We start from the raw sequence: 9578 nt of genomic DNA on the forward strand, positions 1-9578 counted from the left end.
GTCGTAACTTTTTTTGTAAATCGCACCCGTGGATTGTTTATCCAAATTGAGAATTTTTCTTTCTTATATAGATGTGAATGAATTGCGAAATGTGTTTTACCTGTGCATGGCAATCACGGCCCTAGCAAAGATAGTCTTTTTTCTTGTGTAAACGTCTACCATGACACAAAAACTCCGTTTTGACTTTAGATGCGACAGAAACATGACTTAAATTGCATTCACCAGACGTTTAATGAATTAATTATTGCATCAAATACATAAATATTTTTGATATCATAGAATGTTGCGTTTTCAACTAAAATGTAAAAAGAAAATATTGATATCTGGTGATCAGTCATTCAAACAAATTACCTTGGTAAACACCATTCGGATTTAGGCCAAATACACTGAAGTTGATATAAAAAAGATGCTGGAATTCCTTATTGATAATATATTTGTAGTCTTTAGTAATCAGATCTTCCAACTGTTTATTGGAATATCCATGGGCAGGAATTGTGCTCCTTTTATTTTCTTACGACACAAAATTTATTCAAAAGCTTCTACAGGAGAAAAACATTCTCGCTGTGGCCTTCAACTTGACATATAGATATGTCGATGACGTTTTATCTTTCAAAAATAATCATTTTCATTCATATGTCTTTTGAATAAATTCTGCCTGGTAAGAATAGAAAGAACAGTTCAGCCAATAAAGGAGCATGCGATTTGATAACAAAGTTCCCATGCCTAACCAATTGTGTATATGCGACGTTTTATTTTAATCTGATTAGTCTTTTCAAAAGTGGCTATAACTGGATATGATTCTTGGAACCAAGGAAGAAAAGGTGGTTTTAAGGTATTTTGTTGGAAACTGTGTTAAAGGATTTGAGAAGTCTGCTGGAATCCCGATTTCGTGTACATCTGAAGAAAGTTTGGTTTTTAAATTCTCTCTTAAAAATCATAAGGTACAGCGGTAGGAAGTGTTTACACACATTCGCGTTTCTTTAGTGCACATTCACTTTTTATTCGTACCTGGAATCCTGTGGTAAAGGTGGGGACGCGTGTGAGATTTGAGGCGGTACATGGGAACGTACGACTGCTCTGGAGAGCAATGAAGCTTATGGACTTTTTTGTTTTCCACACTGGTAGCTGAAACCTAGGAAATGATTATCTCTATTGAAAGTTTTTTCCATTGTGTAGAAGGAAAAAAATGCCATTACTAAATATTTTTTTTATTTGGTATGATTTGTTGTGCATCCATTTTAGGCATCTTCATTCTAATATTCATCCTCACGCATTGTCGTCATCGTTCCTACCAATGTCTCATCTCCCAAACAAATCCTTGACAGACTGTGCGATACCTAAACCTGCATATAGTAAATACATCTTTCTATATTGAGATCAGTGAAAATAGTAGAGGTCTACATCAGAAAACAAAATTGTACTTACATACGATTGTTAAGTTCTGGTATTGATATGCAGCAGTGATACTTCAAGTATTTCAATAGAACTACATAACAATGACTTGTGTCCTTGTCTTACTTGGATAAATGCAAAACAATTGAAAGCAGCGCATTTATAGAGTCAGTAATCACCAAAAATGATAAATATCAGTGATTCAAAATGTAAACGGTGATCATTAATTGTATGACGTGGAAATTCTACCTGATAGAAAACACGTGTCATTTCACATCCAGTTTTGAAAACAACGGTTGATGACGCAATCTTGCACCAAACACTTTCGGATTTCAAACATTTCGGCTGAGCATCACTGAAGAGACATTATTTGTCGAAATGCGCATCTGGTGCATCAAAATTGGTACCGTGTAAGTTTTATCAAACACTTTCAGAAATCGTATAATTCAGTGAAAAGAGCCTATACATATATGTATTTCATAAAAAAAAATATCTGACTTTTCCACACATTGATCAAAGGTTAACTGACAAACATGAAACCATTCCCTCATATTGGAGTGAATGATTGATAAATTGTTCTTGAAGAGATGCCTGAATAAATGAATAGATAAATGGCTCACGAGCGTTATCTCTGACCACAGCACCCCATAATGAGGAAATGGAACTAGAAACAGTTCCTGTTGGTGCAGAAGGGACCTTTTCTCTTACTTGAACATACGCATATATACTTATTTGTTATCAAACCAGATCGATGTAACAATGAATAACACATAATATGTCCCAAAACGGAGATGGGAAACGAAAGCCAATCTGCTCCAAGAGAAAAGTTGTAAGTACTAAGTGAATATATGTAACAATAAATAAAATGCATTTGTATTTCATACAAAATAAAATGCACTTTTTTTTAGGTACACATGAACATGAAAACATATTCACATACTCATAGGCCATTATCAGGTGAAGCTTTGTAGTTACCTTGTCCTACTCCCTCTATAACACGGCCGACACTGACTCTCCTTCTACGTCGTGACCTCCTGCGGCCCCCTTTTCTCCTACGTCGGCCCCAACGTTTTTGTATGTCATGTGTTTCATCTGATGAATAATTCACAATTTTTATTGATCTTTTCAATCAATGATCAAAAGAAGTTAGTGATTGTTTAGTGTTCTATAATAACATAATCATAATGAGATGTTGATTCCTCAGTCTACTACGCTAATATACTTATAATGACAGATTCGTCTGTCTTCTACACTAATATAATTATAATGAAAGAGAGAGTATTTTACACTACTATAACTACAATGAGATAGCGAGTGTTCAGTATTCTTTAATGATATAATTATAATGAGATACTGATTGTTCAGTATTCTACATTAATTTAGTTATAAAAAGATAAAGTAATCTACACGAAAATAACAAAATGATATACTGATTATTCTGTAATCTACACGAATATATTGAAATAAAGTAGTCTACATTAATATATTTATAATGTGAGAAAATATTCTACAATAATATATTTATATTGAGATATAGATTGTTCAGTATTCTACACTAATATGATTGAAAACTTCAACAAAGTGACAGAATACTGTAAACGTATTATATTTGGCGTGTACGATATTTGGCGGAAATCGTTTTTTCAACAAGTTAGCGTAGATTTCATTTAGCGCATTCTCGAATTACTTTAAACATCTATATTTACGGATGGCATTTAGCGATGTACTTGATTTAGCGGAAGCTGCGTTCCGCCAAAGGCGCTAAATAGAATACACAGCCAAATGTTATGCATTTACAGTATGTGTTGTAAAATATAGTACGCATTTTATGATGGCTGCAAATTCAATAGAAATGAAGAAATGTAAGAAAAAATCTCATATTTGAACATGACTGATTAACCGCAAGGTTTCACGCCAGTATGTGTTTTATGAAATGTTAACTAGCATCCATCAACTTTCCTTAAACTTCACAGTTCCTGCTGTCATGTTATATGTTTTCAAAATGAAATATCTATTCAAACAGGTAATCTCAAATAAAACATTGATGCTAAAATGATTTCAAACACTTACCCTCATTTGATAGCGCTGAATCGCCCACTGCACGTTCAGACTCTATCATATCTAAGAGAAATGTGAAAAAAAGTTTTAATTATTCTTCGTAACATACCATCTAAGAGATAATTTTATCTGCAATACATACAAAATCATCTAGGCACTATACTACCTGCAATTGCACTATCTATATCTCGCCTGGTTCGAATCAGCTCATGCTTCCCATCTGAAAAAAGATTTATAATTATGAGGCGAGTTTTACTATTTGTTTTCAGAAATTGGGACTTTAAATTTTCATACCGTTGGGTTATCTACGATATCACCATCTAATTCTACTGTTTTTATTGAAATGTAACAATTACTGGATTTGAATGAAACTTTTTGATGGAAAAGTGAGATTATTATATCGAACTATTTTCTAAATCTATTTTAATCGCCTTTTATATATACCCAGTAAACATTGAAACATTTGTTTATAGAATTTGATATAAAAATTGGATGCATGGGTTGTTATTACAAACGACACATCAAAACAAAACTATGTACAATCTATCCGTATGAGGTTAGTAATCCAGAAGTGATAAAAGAATCAGATAGGTTACATGAGGACTATGTTTTGGTTCCAGTTGACAAAGCTTTTAACAAAGTTGTCTTTGTTTGAAAGGATCGTTATTACAATTGTATTTTAAACGGACTTGGCATTAATTCTACTTTTGAGAATCGTACTTATACCCCAACTGCATTTTAAAAGGATGAAATTCTTCAAAACCATGCTTCAGTTTTGAACACATTTAATATCCCAGTCAATGGGTCGTATGAATATGAGTTACCGTACCTATACTGCATTCCTACAATTCATGAAAATCCTTACAAATAAAGATACATTGTTGGATCCAGTAAATGGTATACCACGAATCTATATTTGCTCCTCACGAAAATATCAACACCCGTGAAAAAGAAAGTTGAAACGTACTGTGCGACTACAAATGCCAGAAATGGTGGTAATCAAATGTGGACGCTAAACAATTCTTTTCTCAAATCAACAACATCAAAACGTATGACTTTTAAACACATTGCACGACCATTCCTCATGAAATAATAACTACACTTTTTAATGAAAGCTGGAGATGACGAACAGTGATCAATCTCATAACTTTTATAATGTAAAACTTATACGGTACCAATTTTGATGCACCAGATGTGCATTTCGACAAATAATGTGTCTTCAGTGATGCTCAACCGAAATTTTGAAATCCGAAATAATAGTAAACGTGTACGCCCTAAGAGCTATAAGCAATACAAAATAGAGCATTGGGGTAACAAATGCCACTGGATATACCAGATGTGGGATCAGATGTCGCGGGGGATTAAGCATCCCCTGTCGACCAGCCACACCCACTGTGGGCCCTATATCTTGATCAGGTAAACAAAGTTATCCTAAGTCAAAATGAATGTGCCAAGAACGCCCAAACAATTGGTATGACATTTTAAAGATATGACATTATAGACAGTTGCTTATTGAAAGATAAAGATAACGAAAAGTTATCAATCTCATAACACCTGTAAACAATGCAAAACAGAAAGTTGGGCAACCACGGACCCCTGCATATACCAGAGCTGAGATCAGATGCCTCGGAGGATTAAATATCCATTGTCGACCGATCACACCCGCTTTGAGTCCTGTATCTTATCAGGTCAACGGACTTATCTGTAGTCAAAATAAGTGTGCCAAGAACGGCATAGAAATCACCATAAAATACGTCGGTCAGCATTAGACCCAATGATAGGTTGTATTGGCAAATGAGATTGTTATAACGACCATAGAATTTGCAAAATGCTGACTTTAAACGAGACTGTCGGAACCCTTGCACCATCAAATTGTTTGTCATTCTTATTTGTAAAACCTGGTTATTTGCAGAACACGCCTGTATGTATCGAATCAGTTGAGAGATATAAACACCATGTGCAGGTGATAATGGGTTATAGGTGCCTAACTATGGAAAGTAGACGATGGAGAAGCTGAAGCCATCCCGTTTATCATAAATTTGAATTGTTCATTTCCCGTTAATATCTATTTTAAATCAAATATCTAAGTATGAAACCGAAGTGGATGACTCTGTGGTTTCATTTATTTCCAGCTCACAAGAATATATCGAATTTACATATGAATGAATATTAACATCTTTAATACGTAAAACGTTATCGGTAAATCTAAATGTCGCATTGAAGACCACAGCAAGGGATTTTTTTCTCAAGTAGAAGTTATTGAATAAATTCTGCTTGATATAAATATAAAAACAGGTCAGCTAGCAAATGAGCACAATTCGTGCCCATAGGTATTTCAACAGACTTTAGGAAGACCTGATCACCAAAGACTACGAAGACATTGTCAATGAGGAATTCATTTCAATTTCAAAGTATTTGTGCGTGAATCAGAGTAGTTATTAACAAAGTAATTTTTTAGATGAGTAATCAATAGATATAAACATTTGCGTTTTCCATTTTTGTTGATGAAGAAGACTACTGACAAACAAGTTGATGGTGCAGGACTTCCAACAGTTTCGTTTAAAGTCAGCATACCGCAAATTCTATGGTCGTTATAGCAATCTAGTTTGCAAATACAACCGAACATTGATTTACATGCAAGTGATAATGGAATATTTCCATATAGATATGAAAGACCAGCTTTGTTAATTTCAAGCTACATTACTATTGAAATGTAAAGATAACGAACAGTGATCAATTTTATAACTCCTACAGGCATTACAAAATACAGAGTCGGGCAAACACGGACCCTTGGATATACCAGGAGTGTGATCATGTGCCTAGTAGGAGTAAGCACCTCGATCAACCTGTTGTATTAGTAAACTATGTCGTTATAACGGCCATATAATTTGTGAAATACTAAGTTTAAGCGGGAGTGTTGAAATCAATGTAACATCAGTTTGTTTCTCACTAGTCTGCCTCAATGCAATAACTGATCATATGGAAAACAAGCTCTAGGGTATTCAATAAGGCTGTACAAATATGGAACCTTAGATATACTAAAAGTGGGATCGGGAATCTAGGAGGAATAAACATCCATTTTGAATCGGCAACACCCAGCGTGAGGCGTATAGCTCCATTGGGTAAAAACGTGTAGTCCGCAGTAAATAACAGTGATTAAAAACGGAATTAGATATATAATGCTATTAATTTCATAAGCAGATGAAGTTACTCACCGAGGTCTGAGGAACTTTCGACATGATGATTACTTTCGTCAATGCTCCTGCTGGATGATTCTGAAATTATAAGTTTTGTGAGTCACAACTTTCAATAAATATAAATGAAAATAACACGATAGATATTACAGTTGCACATATAGATACTGTACATTTTTTATTTTACGCGAGCATTTATCATCGCGAAATCACTCATGGACATCAAATCGCGAGAAAATAAATACGCGAGTATTCTGTTGATTAATTTTTTTGCATGTATTTTAGCAATATGAAAAAAAAAAGCGTCAAATATTTTTCGCAAGTGATGTTTCTCGCAAAACTACGTGATAATAAATTCCTCGCGTATAATTAGAAATTTACAGTAAAGATAGGTTGATATTTACTTTGCAGAAAAATACCAATTAGTGGTATTGCGAACAGCAGTAATACCCTCATAGGAACCATATTGAATATCCGTCCTTGCGAGTCTCAATTATATCGAGAGACAATACCATGTCTTTATATACACTGTAACAAACGGAAGTTTTAGAAAACAAATACGTAAATGAAATTATCCCTTTAATCACACCTGTCAAATTGACGGTTTTCGAACAAATACGTATGCCAAATTACCCATTCCGTACTATTATTTATAATGTTTGAACAAGCTATTCTGTTTGGTTATTGTAAAACACATCAAATTTTCAGGACGTTAATTTGTTTTATATGGGGTTTTCTTATAAGGTCTAAGCACCTTCTACAAGCTGTCGGTCAAGTTTTTACTTGGTGTATTTGATGTTTCCGTTTACTTTCTGCTAAAATACTTTTAAATTTATAATCCTAACGAAACAGTCGTAGTTATTTTGCATAATATGATATTTACACAAGTAGAGACTGTAATTCAGCTTCTCATCATGGTAATCAAAATAGCTTAACTCAACGGCATAGGTTGTGAATATGTAAAACTTATACGGTACCAATTTTGATGCACCAGATGCGCATTTCGACAAATACAATTTCACAAGAAAAGTTTCCATAAGAAATATCCATTATTAACCGTCGTATCGAATCGTCCGCCAGCATTTTAAGCATCCTAAACAGTTTCCAAGGACAGAGAAGGAAATTGTGATACCCCATTTTTATTTTTTAAAAATGTCGGAACAGAGGAAACAATTCTAAATACCCCTATATGAAGAAAGCATGCATACTATCGGTATGTAGGAATAATTTTGTAGTTTTCAAAGATTATAAATACATCAAACTTGTACATGGACTAAATCCTGTGTGGGCATTTTAAGTGCATCATAATAAGAACCTTCAATTGATATCTAGATTTACAGTTGTTTAGGAAGTTAACTGGGATTCCTTGATTGAGCTAAAAGGAAATTACAGTGTCTTCGACACATGCTTTATACTTAGCCACAGCAAGATATTTTGTCTTCCCATGAAGACAAGTTTAAATACATTCTGTCTAGTAAGAATCTTGTAACTCTTATAATGTAAAACTTATATATACGGTACCAATTGTGATGCAACAGGTGCGCATTTCGACAAATAATGTCTGTTATAAGGAATACAAAATAGAGAGTTGGACAAACACGGACCCTTGGATATACCAGATGTGAATATATAAATAGATATAAATATATATCCTATTGAATATGTATTCTAACGAAAAACTAATCATTCAACTGTAAAAGAAACAGGACGACTTCAACTTTTCCATCGTGGAATTCCAATATTCTTGTAGCAATGTTTCTTATTGTTAGGATATGGTGATCATGTTTCTCAATTGCTTTAAGAGCCATTGTCCGTAAGCATCAATATTTTCAATATAGGGATGGATAGGTACCCTCGTCAATTTGACTGAAATCTGGTATATAGTGATTATTTGATACCCTCTCATAGAATTTGGCACCAAAATTTGTAATTAAGGTACTGTTGTTGCCATAGTAACAAGAACACATTGAAAATAGCTCCCAAGATGCTTAGAAATGCTCGATTTGGCCTGTTTTTGATTAAATATAAATAAATTAAATTGACTGGTTTGCAAATTCCTCTATTGCTTGTTTAAAGATTAGGTTAATCATAAAAAATACATAATAAAAAAAAATCAATAAATCAATATTGGATTACCTGTTGAAACAACAGGTAATCCAATATTGATTTATTGATTAGTTGAAAAATCAGTCATTTTTCAATTTGTCAATTTTGTCATTTTGATTATTTTTGAAAAACATCAATTTAAAGCCATTTTATGACATCGTTTACAGGAAACACGACAACATATATCCTTGAAAGTTATATATGATTTGATTCATCCCTTAATGTGTAAAATCTAAAAAAAAAAAAAAAAAAAAAAACCAACAAACTATGTCTTATTTTGCTAATCAAAAATATATAGCTTCAAAAATTGGTTGCCAGGGTATTATGACAAATCTCATCATCTGAATGTATGAGTAATGTTTGAATATCTTATTAATTTGATATCCCTAATGTATTAAATTTGGCATAAACAATGATGCATGTATATTATGCATCCTCATGTTATGAAATATTTTAGTTGTCATAGCAACCATATTTCAGTATTTGTAAACAGAGTTATAATAAGTGAAGTAGTACATCATTTATCATAATGATAAGTTTTATTAGAAAGCATTACAGGTCTGTTTATTACCATGTTATAGTCTAAACTATCTCATTGTCATATTATATTTGAACAAATAAATGTATTTTGTACAAATGACTGCTTAGATTAGCTTAGCTATGTCAATGATAAATAATTGTGATACCATAACAACCATTATATAAGATATATGATTCCTTTTAGCTTTGAGGAAAAATGCTAACTATAAAACTGATTTGTTTCAGGAAGCAGAAACGTATATACCTATTGTTATGTGAAAGTATTGTCATAATGTGAACAATAGTTCT

The 9578-nt window shown here is 33.0% G+C and overlaps 1 protein-coding gene across 1 annotated transcript; it reads right to left on the reverse strand.

The window, feature by feature from the left end:
- Positions 1-1192: 1192 nt before the first annotated feature.
- Positions 1193-7141, reverse strand: LOC130054788 (uncharacterized). Its single transcript, XM_056165574.1, has 6 exons — positions 7049-7141; positions 6666-6725; positions 3617-3670; positions 3463-3513; positions 2368-2484; positions 1193-1343 (listed from the first exon to the last, which is right to left on the reverse strand). The coding sequence occupies exons 1-6, from the start codon at positions 7107-7109 to the stop codon at positions 1300-1302; spliced, it is 387 nt and encodes a 128-aa protein (XP_056021549.1). The 5' UTR covers positions 7110-7141; the 3' UTR covers positions 1193-1299.
- Positions 7142-9578: the final 2437 nt, after the last annotated feature.

The sequence above is a fragment of the Ostrea edulis genome, chromosome 5, assembly GCF_947568905.1.
Source record: "Ostrea edulis chromosome 5, xbOstEdul1.1, whole genome shotgun sequence".
In the NCBI taxonomy this organism is placed as follows: Eukaryota; Metazoa; Mollusca; class Bivalvia; order Ostreida; family Ostreidae; genus Ostrea; species Ostrea edulis.

Bases quoted from the DNA above. Each gene is read 5' to 3' on its own strand.
- LOC130054788 (XM_056165574.1), bottom strand. From the start codon at position 7,109: ATGGTTCCTATGAGGGTATTACTGCTGTTCGCAATACCACTAATTGGT. The intron at 6,726-7,048 runs GTAAATATCAAC...TTATAATTTCAG, and splicing joins AATTGGTATTTTTCTGCAAA to AATCATCCAGCAGGAGCATT. The intron at 2,485-3,462 runs GTAAGTGTTTGA...ATTATTCATCAG, and splicing joins TTCAGCGCTATCAAATGAGG to ATGAAACACATGACATACAA.